The sequence below is a fragment of the Chenopodium album genome, chromosome 13 (genome assembly GCF_948465745.1).
Source record: "Chenopodium album chromosome 13, dcCheAlbu1.1, whole genome shotgun sequence".
Classification (NCBI taxonomy): Eukaryota; Viridiplantae; Streptophyta; class Magnoliopsida; order Caryophyllales; family Amaranthaceae; genus Chenopodium; species Chenopodium album.
The window spans coordinates 2,447,477-2,464,566 of record NC_137846.1 but is presented as its reverse complement, the minus strand read 5'-3'; the positions used below and the strand labels follow the sequence as shown (position 1 = coordinate 2,464,566).

General features: G+C 31.8%; 1 protein-coding gene across 1 annotated transcript; it reads right to left on the bottom strand.

Moving 5' to 3' along the window:
* Positions 1-6,331: 6,331 nt before the first annotated feature.
* Positions 6,332-8,673, bottom strand: LOC145574225 (protein LATERAL ROOT PRIMORDIUM 1-like). The gene is made up of 2 exons (XM_081631967.1): positions 7,053-8,673; positions 6,332-6,968 (listed from the first exon to the last, which is right to left on the bottom strand). The coding sequence occupies exons 1-2, from the start codon at positions 7,828-7,830 to the stop codon at positions 6,616-6,618; spliced, it is 1,131 nt and encodes a 376-aa protein (XP_081488093.1). The 5' UTR covers positions 7,831-8,673; the 3' UTR covers positions 6,332-6,615.
* Between the last annotated feature and the right edge of the window lie 8,417 nt (positions 8,674-17,090).

The window sequence follows — 17,090 nt, the reverse complement described above, 5'->3', positions numbered from 1 at the left end:
TGTATATGAATATTATTCTTTCTTGTAGTTTTATTGGCATATCAATTAACCTTTTATCCTTTTAAAATCTTCATCAATGAACATTTGTCTTGATTTTTTTTTTTTTTTTTTTTTTTTTGAATGAGTGAAATGATTAATTATTAAATTTTATTAATGCCCTCTCATAATTTTCTTAATACATAATCACAAATTCTTATATGTGACTTTTGATAAAATTTTTATTATGAAAGATGAGATAACTACCAACTTACCAGTATCGATTGAGCTACGTCTCAACCTCACTTGTCAAACTATGTTTAACAAAAAAGAACTATTGAGGTATGCTAAATGTACGTACGTGTATCCATGTCCACTTAATAAAAAGCGAAAACAACATTCTTTTTGACATTCTTTTTTAGAATGATTTAATTTCAAGTTCTCCACTATTATTGATCTTTATCCTTTGTATAATCATCATTCATCTCCACTAGTAAGAGAAAGGTAGAAAAACTATTCCTCAAAGTCATCCCTTTTCACCAACAATAGTAATAGTAATTAACACAAAAGCAAGCAAACACACATTAGGAAGATGCTAAGTTTCTATTTCCTTATATATGTAACCACATTCTCTAGCACTTAGAGTTAGACTAATAATTAAGCAACTTTCTATTTTAGGAATGTAAAACAAAACACCTTCTTTTAGACTCTAGAAGGTATACATTTATGTAGCCTCTTGGGTTTCAAAGGGACAAGCAATTTCATATGCTTTATTAACTTTTTTATAAAGTTTGAATTTTGTTTTATATACTATATAGTATATAGTATAATGTCAATGTTACTCCCTTTTACATTAGCTTTTTTGTGCTATTATGCCGTGTACGTTATAATCTTTTACTATTAACAACATAATATATATAGTCTTTGAACCGCCGAATGTCATTGAAAAAATATAAAGATGTTTGTATTAGAAAAATTAATTAAATTGAAAAGGGGACACGGAGGAATCAATTAGGGGAAAAGGTGGAATAAAGAGGGAGATCAAAAAAAGGGAATGAAGAAGATTTCTTTGAGAATTATTTATCTAATGCATAGAAAAGAAAATTGCAATTACAAAAAAGGGAAAGAAGAGAGATATATTGGTAGATGAGGGGAGAATGTCAAGGTAAAGAGAGTCAAATAATTTATCGGTAAAAAAAAAGTTAAAAGTAACAGCGAATATAATGTTTTTTAAATATATTGATTTTTTTTTTTTTTGTTTTTTTTTAAAAAAAACTAAGAACTATAGAGTTTGGTTATACCATATCACTATACTAAATTTAACCTGGATAAATTCATTATTTGAATGTCCTCGAAAGATTTAAGAAAAACAAGTGTTTATCTCCTTAATCTCTAGTATTACTACTTGTTTGTTACACTGGTTGCAAAATGGGCTTAACTAGATCTTCTTGATCATCATCAAATTCATAAACAATCAGAAAACGACAACACAACATTAGTCAATTACTCAATTTCATACACTAATAACATCACTAAGTTGAGGTTAATTTCAAACCCTTGATAATTAACATAATTATAGATTATAAAAAATAATGCAAAGGAAGAATAATTCTCGTACCGAAGCACATGGTGTTCCCAAAATGGGTAACAATAGAGTGTATAAAATAAGCTTTAATTTACTACTTGGAGTATAAGCCGCTTACCAACTTGACTTATCTTTCGGCTTCACATGCTTACCACCTACGTAATCCTAATCATATGAACCTACTTTTATAACCATTTTTCAAAAAATTATTAATTATATGTTATTGTTAATACTTTTAATTAGGGTTAGCTGATTAATTATAGTAAATTTAATTTGCATTTTCAGTTTGAAGTTAAATGAGCTTTGTAGAGCTTCTATAGGCTATAGCTAGGATAGATAAAGTTGTAAACAATACGAGGTTGTGAATTTTGACACGGTATAACAGAACTTTACACAAACTATCGATCTCAAAATGGCTTCGCCAATCGAAAGTGATTATCTTGAGAAATAGCTTAACTGGTCTTTTGATTTTAAATGACATTGATTTATACGAGTAAGTCAAAAACTATAATTTAAAGACCATGAGATTTGAATATTACAAGGTCATTAGTTCAAGGTCAAGATAAAGGTCAACCGTTGGATATGATTATTATTATTATTTGTCTCTGATCCCATTACCTAAAAATGCAAAACATAGAAAATTACATTCCTAGGAATCTTTTATTATTTTATGTATACACATATACATAAGTTAAGACTTGAGAGCATAAGTCAACCAATTTCCACAATTGGTGACCAACAAAATTAAAATCAGCAATATTAGGACATATACTGTCACTTTTACAGCAATACTGTTAATTTCAAGGTATTCCCTAAAAATGATTCTAGAAAACTAGAAATTTTAATTATTCTATTAAATGAAATGAAATGTTATCCTTATAAAAAAATCTACACATCTTCTAAAAAAATCTTCACGATCTTATAAATGAAGTATACATTTTTTAAATTCTTCATTTTTAAGGATTATTAGTTGATCACCGATAAGAGTCTTAAAAAGATTTAGATATACACAATATTATTCCTACTAATTGGTAAAATGTTAAAAACCCGATACTCTACTTCTCGTAAGTCGAACCGAGTAAATTGAAACAAAACCCTAATTGTAGGGAGGCAAGTGAATGAATATAAAAGTGAGTGATTCCAGCTTCAAAAATGGGAGTGGAAAGAATATATACAAGGACCAATCATTTTCCCACTACAAGCTAGCTCCACTTTTCCTTTCGGCCCCCCTTTCTGCCTACTTTCCGTTTTTTTCCTCTGAACAAGAATCAACATCTTAACCTTCAAAGTATTGCTAATAATCTAAATTATATGCTTAATAAGATTCTTTGAGATTTGATTTTTAACCCTAAAGATCAAACAAAAGTCATAGATGATTGGAAGAAATTCCTTATATAATTGGAATCTTGATTTACATAAAAAAAAAAAAATGACCCCACATTTGTACGGATCCATCAAAGCATAAACTTATGAAACATGCAAAAATTAAAACATAAGAGATTTTGCTGAGATTAGAGGCAGCATGCATGATTTCATTACATTATACGGACCTCGCCCATGAAACTATGGAAGAAGTCGATTTGAGAGGTTCACATATACGCAACCTTAATTCTACCTAAGCTTATTATTGTCAAATATTTGTCTTTCTGGTCAGACACAAACCTTAGAAATGCAGCAAAGAATAAAAACAGGTACTAGTAAAAGAAACAAATCCTGGAAAGAGTGTTAAACGTAGTGTACTACTGCTACTCTCTTTCAGGGCAATCAAGGACAAGAGCTTTATCACACAAACAAAACTTAGAAATTTCGCGACGTTTAACTTAAAAAATAAGAGCTTCAACTAAAAATCCTACATCACATCTGTATAATCCCTCTGTTTAGAAATAATTGTAAATGTTATTTTTGTCGCTTACTTAATAATGGACATGACATGAATTTAAACTATATAACATTTTGTTTATATTGACTAATTGTCATTTATTAGTCTCGCAACAAAACACATAATTGGATTGATCAGCTGATCAAGGAGCATGACATGTTCCCTAATCCAAACTGAAGAGAAGACACCAAAGACAATAAACCAAATTAAACATGATAAATCAATCTTAATAACATGTTTAAGCAATGCACATGCATATGTTCATGCCTTCAGCTAGATATAGCCGATCTTCAAACATAGACGACTAACGGATAATCATCTATCACTAGAGTTTAAAGGAAAAAACCTTAACAACATGAGATGTCGGATAATTAACGAGTAACGAGCAGAACCTAGTTTTTACAGCATTCTCGGCTTCCCTAAGATATCAAGATCAGATAAGTTGACTGATAACAAGAGCTCAAGGCTGAACAAACAGTCAATCAAAAAAGGCAACAGGATTTCACTGATTAAATCTAGTCTTCGTTGAATATCAGCACATACTTTCAATTTTGATCAATTCAGAAACATATTATAACGTTGTGAAACGTATATATATATATATATCTAGCCACATTAACACGATATATATATATATATATATATATATATATATATATATATATATATATATATATATATATATATATATATATATATATATATATCTAGCCACATTAACACGATGCATCAAGTTCATACAAAAAAGTAAGTAATAACATACGTTACCTCTTTGGATTACCTCTTTACTGCAGCTGTTGCAAGAAAAAGATGCAAATTTAACTATTGTAAATGAATTTAGACTAGCTAGAGAATGCTTCAAATCTAAAACAGAAAGAGATGGCACAATAAGTCCTAAACATTTAGAAAAATCACCTTCACATTCTTCGGCTTAAATTCTAGCTCTCTATCACAAAAAAGAATCAGAAACCTTAGAATATCAATAACATTTTGTTATACAGTTGATTCTCAACAAGCTTTCCATAAAATTTTGTTTATTTAGAGGGTTTTAGCTAGTTAGATCTCATAGAAAGGGGAAAAGTACCACACTTCAAGACAACTAGTCGCGCTACATATGGCCTTTCAAGTTCTAGGAAATCAAAGAAGTGGTTAGGCTATGGGATGAAAGATGTACATTCACAAAACAAAAACTCGGATTCATCTAACGACATTGAATTGAATCACTCCAAGATAGGTAAAGACTAGAGAGAATAAAGTCCAAAAGTTAGTTACGAAAATGCAGATATCCCAAGAGGAGTACCAAGTAAGGGTAAGAACAAAACAAATCATTGAAGACAAACCCATATGATAATCCCCGTATTATACCATATAAGTCAGCAATTGTGGGCATAAAAAACATATAATAGCCAAACAAGAGACAGCTTAATGCATGCATAATCACAACTCTTATTATTAAAGAACAAACTAAGGATTAAACAATAACATGTGGAAGTATGCATATATAATAAACATAGAATCACATCAAGTGGGCACCATACTAATTAAGATTAACAAAAACTCGAAATCCCAAGCACGGCGAATGAGATTAACACAACACTTATCCTAGGCTGATCTGATCTCATTGAACTTATATTATGAGAAGCACATGTAAATTAGCTAGATGCATCCAAATCAGAAAATGTTATGATTTATGAACAGACTATGCACAGTTTTCACAACAGTAACAAATTTATGCAAACCAGCAAAGATATATAATCATTTGGGGTAGAGGATTAGGAGATTAAAAACTCGAAAATATGGTAGAAAAAGAAAAGCAGTAATTTTCTCAAGTCATCAAAAAAGGGTAAAGAAACAAGTACATCAAGGCATTGATGAATGCATGCAGTAGCTAAATTGTCCATACTATTTGAAAAAGAAATGTTAACATAATAATTAAGTAACAGAAAAGAAAAGGTGTTCTTGACAAGGACTCACTCGATCTATAGAATGTTATGCACAATGGACAATTCTTAACTTGATCGATTTGGGGGGTTACTAATTAGTATAGGGTAAAAAAAAACTCCTTAAGATTGAACGATTTTGCTCATCTGCAAGAAGGGGGGTTACCATTACTCGTAGTGGAATGCTCCCTTAAAAACAATTTTCTCCAATGGCAATAAATGATGGCGACTTTGCAACTACTACCCCAAATCTTTAAAGTCCACAGCAGGCAAAACTAATAATGGTGAAAGAGGTACATTCACATATCTAGTTCATCTGGAACTAAACTAACCAAACTGAACAAATAGGAAGTTAGGGAAAAAGTTTGGTAGAGCAGTAGAAGTCTCAATACATAAAAACAACATTGAAACACATACAGAATTAATCATAAATATATTATGATGTTTTTATCTGTGTCATAAAATACACCATATGAAAAATTTTAATATAAGGTTCACAAAATATAACAAATAAAATAAAATAAAATAACAGCATAATATGAAGAATAATAATTTCTATCCATCAGAAAATAATACAATTGCACAGGAGTCAAAATAGTGTTATCATAAGCAAGACAAAATGTAACACACAATAAAAGGTAAGTAATGTTTTCATACCATACACTATACTGTCTCCTGTGAAATGTGCAGTATTTTATTTTGGTCTGCCTGCAAAGAAAATCATTCATACCTTGCTATCTAATATTCCAATGGCAGAAGTTACAGAAGCAATAAACAATTAATTTAATATGATTATATATCAAACAGTTTCCTTGCATGCCAAGTTTCTAAACTTCAATGTACATGAAGAAGAAATTAACAGACGTCAATCCAAGACTATTTTTTTGCGGATTAGAAAAGCTCATTCAAAATTGAAGAGATAAAATATAAGAATTAATAAGTAATTCCCCAATAGAAAACCCTATTCATTAATTAGAATAATTAGACCAATAAATAAAAATATGAAAATCAAGCTAATTATTGGGATACAAGAAGGCCGGACTAATTACTCACTACTAAGAAATATAGTAGTAATTAATCACAACATTGATTAAAAATTTTGAATCTTTTGTAATTTCAACAACACTTACAAAAGACTCAAAAGAAAATTTCATCAAATACTAAAGAGTATATATATAATTTTTTTTTTTTTTCCTATTTTTTTAAGGGTTGGGTTTTATTTAAATTTTTTTTACTCAATTTATAGTGTTACCATAGCTTGAACCTCCAAGCAAACCACCACCACCAGAAGCACCATAAACATCAGAAGGATCGAGAAGCGGCGATGATGAAGATGCTCCACCATTTCTACCAGCACTACTACTAGCAGCAGCAACACCACCCAAATGTAACTCGGACAGATTAGGAAATCCATCTCTTGGTTCAACCCCTTGATCATATAGGAAGCCCTTAAAAACATGTCCACCAATTTTCACCACTGCTTGGTATGCAAACTCATCTTCCCCATCATCGACAGCGGTCACCCTTACGCATTTGAACACTGCTGGCGCCTTCACTTGCCCCGGCAATGAGTCCTTGAAGCTGGCATCTACCTCACCACAACAAACAAACCAATCAACATTTCGTTGTTTCATTATGCCTATGTATCATGTATAATAATTGAAATAGTTACCTTGGTGGCTGGAGCTAGTCTCGAAGCTACGAGGCGGGGTGTTGGAGGTGGAAGTGTGGGAGGTTGTAGCTGTATTTTGAGAGGAAATAAGGCGAGGTTTTTTCGCGCCGGAGGTGGAGCCAGAAGAAGCCCCGCCTCCTCCACCTCCCACACTTCCACCACCAGTTCCGTGGGTCCCTGCTGCTCCAGGGACTCCCATCATCTGCCGTTCTCTTCGCCTAGCAGCGGGGACCCACGTGCTCTTGACATGGGTAGAGCAATCAAAACCCCTACTCCTACAACAAGTCCTACACCTCCGATGGCTGCAGTCTTTCTTAGCTTGGTTTCCGCAATCCTGACAAGTGAGGGCCCCGCTTCCGCCACCGCAACCCATTGCGGAAGAAGACGAATGGAGTAAATTCGGGCCAGTCGGGTCGAAATTAATACTCTTCTTCGGGTAATTCGGGCTTCCCCCTCCTCCTCCCATTTGTTGTTGAGTTTGCCACAGTTGGATTGCACCCGCTCTATGATTACGACTCATAAAATAATCATTTCCATCCAATGTATTATTATTATTATTACTACCACCCGTCTCTCCAGCGCCGGCCACGTTAAGACACGGGCCGGCGTTGAAGAGGGGAATAACGCCGACTCCCACCCCAACTCCAAGAGCGGTAGCGGCGTTATTCCCACCATTCATCCCACCACCACCCCCATGATGGTGGTGGTGATGATCCAGCATCAAGCTGGACTCGTGCTGCTGGAACGATGTAGCGGGGGCGACAACAAACATCCCCATCTCGGGAGAGATTCCGTACCTGGACGAAGCAGGCCATAAAGTGCCAGCAGCAGCAGCCGCAGACGCGGATGCTGCTGCAGGGCCAGCATTGAATCCTAAAGAAAGATCGTTACTCTTATCAGCTGTGTCGTTGCTTGCTGATGACGCCACCCAATCCGCAAACGCTCCTGAATCCGACGCTAATCTCCTTGTAGTAGCCACCACCGCTAATCTATCTTCAACACTTTCTTCTTATCTTATTATAATTATAATATCTTATTTCTTTTTATTTCCAATTCAAAACAAATTAATAAAATCAAGAAATGGGGTAAATTTTGTTGTGAATAAAATTTAATAAAAAAAAATGGAGGTTGTTATTTGTTGTAATAATCTTGGATGTTCTTCTTCTTCTACAAAAACTGCAGAAGAGACAGAGAGAAAAAATGTGGCAGTTTTTAAAGCAGTAAGACAGTAGAGAGCAGAAGAAGATCAGTGTGAAAATAAACAGAAACAAAGGGTAATAACGACCTTTTTTTTTTTTTTTTTTAATCTTTTTGATAGGAGTATTTTTTTTCTGGTGGGAGTAGTAGAATTTTACTCTTCTTCTGATTTCTGAACTTTCTCTCTCTTACAATATCTCATTATATTTGCTTCTAAATTCTATCAACAACTTTTATTTTTAGAAATTAATGTTTAAAAAAAAAAAAAGTTAAGGGGGTGAAAATATTATTGTTGGTAATACTAGAAAGTGAAACTCCGATAATCAGAATTTATGGTAAATGGAAAAAGTGACAAAGTGTATTGCGTGTTTTTTTTAGAGAGAGAACGAGGGTTTTTTTTATTTAATTTTGTTTTAGTCAGAGAGAGAAAGGGTATTTGTTGGGTAGCATTTGTAAGTTAGCTGGGTTCAAAAAGTCACATGACACCCTCTCTCTATATTTATCTATCTATTTAAAAATAAAAAAAATAAAAAGAAATTCTCTCTCTAGATCTCTCTCACAGTCTCACTCACTACTTGTACAAACTTCACTTTCTCTCTCTAGAATTTAGTTCTTCCCCTCCATCCGTTGGTGGGTCCCTTTTTTGTGGGGGATTCATTTGGGCATGTGTGGTTTTTTTTTTTTTTTTTTTAATCCCCCTCAACTTGTGCAAACCCTTTACAACAAGTTTAATTTTTAACTTAATCAATTAATGGGTTATTTGAGTTAATTTAGGTTTTTCGTTTAGTTCAACTTAGAGTAGTTTACAATGAAGTTAATGTTGTTATGAATTATTATGTTATTTATACAAAGTGATTTTATTAAAATTTCACGAGTTATAGTTAAAATTCTTTATGGTATGTCATTACTAATTTAAAGATTAATTGAAGTTAAAGAAAATGAAGTGATGAATAGAAAAAAGTTAATGATTGGAATATATACCCCTTTTGTAATTGGTTAAAAATGAGTAGTTAAAAGTTTGCAATTTCAAATACCAATGTGTAATTAGAATATGTTCAATCTGACTAATAATTTTGTCTAAATTTAGCCAAAAAAATAATTGATCTAAACTTATAAAATCTGAACTTATATGATATTTTTTTTTCACATGAAATTAATCAAAATAAGTTGAACAAAATTCGCTTGGGCCTTAGTCCACTTGCATAAGGATATAATCAGATTAATCTACTTTAGATCAAATTAAAAATTTGGTGGATGAAAATGATGTGAATAAATTTCCGATGGTACCATACAGTGGCACCGCCTATAACTCGAAAAAAGAGAGCCAAAAATCCATATACATAATTGTCCTAAAAAAGCTAGGTGTGAAGTAGTATGAAAGGAGACAGTAGGGGTCACCCAATACAAAAACATAAAGGAAACTAAAAAGTCCATTGAATTCATATTGATGTTCAAGTCTTTAAAGTCATTCTAAAAGAGAAGTTAAGCGTGTTAATTCAAAGTAGTCCCCTTTGTTATTCCTAAGCATGTTTTGGAAGTGACTTTATATAATTTCTCTTTTTTTATTACCTTAATATCCCCCACCAATCTGATCTTTTGTAGTCATGTTTCTGGAAAATTCAGCTAGCAAATGAGAATAGATTCTGCTAAGATTAATATCATACACTGTTTGTAATTTGTTGTTTTTGTGACATTCTCATTACATTGCATAGTTATATATACTGCCTTTCATGCTCAACATGTCCAATCATCATGCATTGTTTAAGCTCACATCCAATCCAATAATTCTACTGATACACTGACCTAATGAATAGGAGTTCTAATTATTTCATAGTTTGGAATAAAATTTTACCGCCGTATTCACAGTTGTTAAGTATCTCGATTTTTACAGTTTTTATGTATGGTAGTCTTAGGATCACATATTCGAATTATAACATTGTGAATATTGAGAACAGATCAAAACTCGGTATACTTGAACGACGTTCTAAGCTTAGAAAATCTTGTAACATTCAGCTTAATGCACCAAAAGATCCGATCATAACAAAAACACACCACAAGTCAGAGACAATTAGCTAGGTAGATAAACCTATACATCAATTACAAAACATTAATCAAGGGTCTATTAATTAATTAGATAGGACCTATAAATATACAATAGCCCTAGAATTTACACCAAAGTGACAAAACTGCGTAAAATTGATTGGAAATAATATTCCTCAATTAGCCACTAGCTCCAAAGATGTTGCACACCATAAGTGTACCAATAAGTGAACTTGAATTTCAAGTCCACCAACCATCAACCCTAGCATTTTACAAGGCAACAGCAGTCCACAAATTACCTTTTTTTTTGGTCAATTACTAGCAATAATATTCTAACTTCCGTAGTGATTTTATTAGCATAGCTTTCCACACCAAGTAAATATAAATTATATTCATGCTCAACTGCCTCAAATCAATTCAAATTTATAAACCAAGGGCGACTATATATACTATATTAAATTACTACCACACTTATTTAGAGGTGATAAAAATTCAAGTCAGATTAGACCTTAATAATTTTTAATACCTCATATATGGCGTTTTATTACCACTTAGACAATTCCCCATTTTGTTGTTTCTTTTATTCGCTTTGTAATTGTAATTCTTTTTTACCCTCTTACAATTTTGAACTTGGATTTGACATTATTAATTTACTGACCTAGAGGTACGAAATGTGTATAATCTTCAGTTGAACTCAAGAAATTACGAGTGTAATTTGTTGAATATGACCTAGGTAGTATAAGCTTCATTCTGGCTGAGAGCTAGGCACTACTAGACCGACAAATGTACCAAATTTTTAACTGTAGTCTCTGTGAACATAAGATATAATTTCTCCATCATTATACCACCAAGGTAATCATTTCTTATCCAACTAAGTATGACTTCCATCATTATCAAAATTTATGCTTATGCCTAAAGTTTCTTCTCTTCAACTGTACAAAATACAAGTTGCAACAAGCCATCAAGTAACGCGCGCACTCTTCTATTTTTATTTTAAGGTGCGCGTATATAAGCAAGTACTCTCTCTATTTCTTTTCTTAAAGTAATCCATTTTTTACCTGTTTTAAAATTTTGATGAAGTAAAGTATTATTGTCTTAGGATCTTTTCTAATTTATTGAAATGAACTAAATTGTTTATGAGAGAAGAAAATTAGAAATTGAACTGAAATTAAGCTAAAAAGAACAGACCTTTAGTTCAAATTTATTTTGGTATAAATAAACATAAAAGAGAAGCTAAGTGTAAACACTAGTTCCATCCCAAAACCCTGTTGTTAATACTCGTCGTTGTAATAATTGTTACAGTTACATGAATAGGAGGGATATGTTTTCCCTTTCTGTCCCCTCTGGCACATTTGTTGTTGTTATCAGTTGATCCTTAAGAGAGAATTGAAGGTTTGTCCAATAAATGCTTGGCAGCAGGAGTTTCTTGTGGATGGAAGGGGTAGAAACATTATGGCTCAGAGTAACCACCACCCTTGTTATAGCAAACCTAGGGTGTCTTAGGTTACCATTTTTAAACACATAAATTATACCCCCAAACATTTGCTCTAAATGTCACTTATCATGGTCACTACTTTTAATATCATTTGATGCGAAAAATTCACCCTCTTTGTACCAATGTTATTATTATATCTATTAATGATCAATAATCTCAATCTTGTTAAAATACATTATTCGGTATAAACACCCTTAAAATCACTTTTTCATTTGTAGTTGATTGAAGTTTTTTTTTTTTTGTGTTCCACCCATTTCACCCTTTAAGCTAATTCGGAGATCAGTTATAGGTGGTTAAGTTTCAGTCCCTGATTGAAGTCTTTTTTAAGACGTGAAACATTAGTTGTGGGTTAAAATCGGGAAAAAATGACTTTATAATGATTATGGAAACGAAAGATATGGAAGGATGATGATGATGATCCACACTGAATGAATCTTATCCGAATTTTCTTTAGGTTTATCATTATCATTTCCAAACCATACATACTCCAGCCAACATGTAAGAGATCATGAGAAAATTGAATTGGGATTTTGTTCTTTTTATTTGTCATGAAAAAGAAAGTAAAGTAAATAGTAAATGTATGTGTGATTGTGAAGCTGGATCCCCGTTTGGAGGGAAAGGAAAAAAAGAACACAGCAATCTGACACAATTGACTCAAAGAGAAAAATAATGAGGAGCAAACCTACCTTTAATTTGTAATCAAACAAACAATTGCCAGGGGGAGTCACATCAAATGTTAAGTCAACTTGTGAAACCCCAAAAACCAAAAATATCAAAATTATCAAACATCACCTTGCGATATCTAAGATGTCATTGAGTCGGGTCGAGTTTGTGGCACATAAAATACGCAAAATGACACAGTAAGGCATGAGCACAAAATAGGCACAATAATAACTGTGTGCAAGGCCTAAATCCCCCCCTCTCCCTCCTCTTTTCTGAAGAAGCATGGCACGATATAATCTAGCATGACAAAACACTTTAATTTAAGTAGAATTCTATTTAAGCATATAATATCGATACAACATGTAGTGAGTGGCACAACCATGTATAAGGCTTCTCAAGGCCTAGAATACACAAGTTTTACTCAACCCACAACTATCTTTATCTTGCATGATCTTAATTATAACCGCCTAATATAATCCGATAGTCAACTAAGCTACACTTGTAATACCTAGTAAATGCAATAACCTTAACTTATACGGTGATTCCATCTTCGTATTACATATCTGTAACATGTTAGTCATTTAGCCTTACCCATAATTCGGTAAACCATAAAAGCTGACTTTGATTCTCCCCCAAAAACATTTGTTCATCACCATTCAATATTGTGTTCCCGTTGACCATCACACAGTAGTAGTAGCAGTACTATCTCCTAGCAACTCCCCATTACCAAAGAGATCGGATAAAAAGTAAGCTAAGAATTCAGAAATTGTTTTCCCTTCATTATTTTTTTTTTCTTTTATTTATATTTCTAAGAAAATAATTAAGAGAGATTCTCAAATTCTGAGTCCTTTAGCTTTCAGCTTTAACTTCATATCATCTCCTTCCCTTGAGATCTGCGTTTTTATTGCTTTTGTTTTCAGCTCTTTCTACCATCACCTAGCTTATAGCTTATAGCTTATAGTACTATACTACAGTACTGTAGTAGTAGTTGTAAGAAATACGGAGTAGCTTATTCAGAATTCAGAAAACTGAATGTGCTTTGGGTTTAGTGCAGTTTCTTACATGCTACTACTAAGAGTAACATTGTAGTATAACATAGAGTAGTACATTTTTAGCATAAAAGCTGGTCCATTTATGAATTTGTTTCCTAAATAGTTACGCAACTAATGTGGACAAAAACTCTATCGCATTCTTACTTAATTACTGAGTGAGTATACACTCTCTTAAATCTCTTTTCGATCTTTTGTACATTCGTAACTACTTTTGTAGATTTAGTAGTGCTCTGGTATGTTCCAAAATGTCTAATCCCCAAATGAATGAAATTGCTATGATGGTTGTTGTGAATTTTTTCCCACGCACATTCACAAACCACAAAATTAAAATTACAATAATAAGGTGATACTTGATTTATATAAATGTTGGCGTAACACTGGTATTTTATGACATCACATGGGAATATATATGCGCATTGAAAATCACTTAAGTATGACAGCCAATTTAGGTCCCCACTAATTAATCATGCTATGATTATCATTTCACCACTAAATATTTGCATTAAGGTTTAAGGTTATCCAATAATCTTTATACTGATTTGTGACTAAAAAGAAAAAGTAGACACATGATACATTTGAGGGATTGAAATGATAGAAAATTGATGTAGACTTTACACATTTTTTATATGTGATGAATGACACCTTAATACATTAGTTTTTTTTATTGTTATTTTTAATTAGCAATATAAATTTTATGGATTGATTTCTCTTACTTGAATTTATTTTATCTAAAATAAAATTACTGAAATTGAAACAAACAAACCCTGTATAAGAAGTTATATACTTCGTATTATTTAAAAATATTATTACAAAGTATGAAGTATAATATTAATAAACAATCGGTGGATACTTTTGCCATAAATTCCAATCTTGAACTTCCTATGAGTAGTTTTTTTCACTTGAATTAAACAAGTTATATACTTATATGATTGTATGGCAATATTAGGGTTTATTAAGACTAGCTAAAACTTACAAGTACATTACTTTTCTAGAATAAGTTAATGAAGGTAGGAATAATACTAAGTAAAAACTAAATCGATTAAGCCAATGGGTAATACGAAGTACTTGCCAAATTTACAATCGTTGACAACCTTAAAAAGCTCTTATTCAAATTAAGACAACAACAAATCATTAAAACTTATTATCTGAACTTATTACTCACTATCTTATACTTTGCATATACAATTGTACAGAGTATATTGAATTTAGATAGCCGTTATCTAAGCTTATGTATTAGATTATCCATTTAGCGTAGTACGGTTAATTAGTGGGCAGATGTTTGTTAAAAAAAAAAATAAAAAAAATAAAATAAAAATTAGTGGGCAGATGATGGAAAGAAATATTCTCTCTTTCTCAAAGTACAAACACTCGCATGACACAAAATGGAAGGTAAATATAATTGTTTGTGGATTAATTTGTATGGAGACCCTCACCCTATTATAACCTACATACCTAACCTAACCCTAACCCTAACCCTAGCTAGCTAGCTTGCTAAATTCGAGCAAATGGCTAGGGCACTATAGCTTATACAAAGTACAAGTACTTTAATTGTATTTCACTTGTATATTTGATGTAATGGTCATATTTGTATTAATTCTTTTGTATTCTTTTTTCATCAAAAATAGGGAACATAATTCTGACATAAATTATATGTATAAGTTAATTCTTTAGCTTAAAGTATGCAAATTTTTATTCCCATATGGAGTATATGGTTTAATTACTATAGTGGAATTTTGTGTCACTATGACTTTCTGTGCTAATTTAGGTTGACACTTACTAGCAACATTGGTTATTTCATTATTTGCTTGTTGGTATTTGCTTAATTAGTTACTTTCTCTTTAACTTGGATCAACTTATCGTAAAAAATTAATACGTCAATCATAATATTACAAGCATTATTATCTCTATTCTAAATTAAATTAAATGTATAACGAACTTTGATTATTAATATCTTTAGTTATAATAATAACGATTAAATTAAAGAAATAAATAGTATACGAGTCAAATTATTGTAATTAATTTAAAAGGAACAAAAATATAATAGTGACATGTTAATGATGAAGTTAAGAACGATGTTCATACAGCTATCGAAATTGTAAGCATCCTCGTGAAAGGAATAACACTCGTTCTGAATTTTAAATTTTTGGCATAGACAGCAATATCTTTGCACGTTGTTTAAATAAGTTAGCTTAACTTTTAGGGTGGACAATTGAGGAATTGAAATATCGAAAACAAAGGTAAAAGATTCATGTCTTTGGAAAATATATAGATTACGCTCATCGTTTTTGTACTCCTTTTTAAGTTGGATGACTAGATCGAACATGAATGATCAGCAGCAAAGGGACCTAATCGATGTTGCCAACAATTTTTTTAATATCATTCCATTTTACAAATACAAATACAAATATCAAAAAAAAAAAAAAACACAAAAAAAGGCCATGTTTAATTGCTTTGTAAATTTGTTATTTTGGTGTTTAGAGAGCCACACGAACGAGGGTAAGAATCGAATAATCAATCCCAAAATCTCCTGCAGTCGGGAAAATTACATGAATTATCCCTCACTCTCTACTTTGTAATTAGTAATAATCATATTGAAAGATATTAGTAAGCTAGAGTTTTAATTAGCTTAATTATCATCTAATAACGTTCGGTAATACAATCCATGTTACCGAAATACTATTTAAGCAATACATGCATTAGTTAGGATAAGTAAACGCAATTGTATGTATATATCACATTTTGTACGTGTAATATTTATGTAGCACTCCGTAACATTAATAGAATAACATTACTCTATTGAATTGATTGAAATTAAAGAAGATAACAAAGATCTAATAAGTCTACTACTCCGTACAAGTATGTGTTATCAGTTTATCACCCAAAAAAAAAACCAATATGTTTGGTTAATGATGACTTAATTAGTTGACTTTTCCATTAGATGTTGGTTTTTCTACATCTTTTACATATTACTTGCTCCTAGTTACTTGTGTTTCATTTTAACTAGCTACCTTATTAAAGAAAAAATGTACCTTTTTTTTTTTTTGTGTAAACATTAAAGAAATTTACTTTAATCTTTAGTTCTTTGCCAAAACTCCCTCTCTAATCTCTACAACAATTTTTACAAAAGAAAAACAGTAATAGTAATTTCTTGGATTTGGGTTAAGATGAGCATAAAAAATAGATCTACTTGCTAAAAGGGGACATACCACCATGTGGGGTACCAAAACCACCAAATAATAATACAATAAAATAAAATTACTAATGAATAATCAAGGTTAATATAAGTAGATCATTTTTCTAATTTTAATTGCAAAATTATTACAGAAAATTAAAGGTTAAAAAACAAAAAAGGTGGGACAGCAGTAACTGTAGGGCGGAATTGCGGACAGCACGCCCCCTCCGCAAAATATGGCTCGCTTTGTCTACAAATAATGGCCCCCTCTCTCCCCTTCCTCGCCTTCTTGAGCACCGGGTTCTCCCCGAGTATTTTTTACTCCCTCTGTTTCATAATTATTGTAATAGTAGAAACGGACTTAAAATTTTAGGAAAACTTTTAGAATGAGACTAAAGAAAAATATAGAATATTTCAAA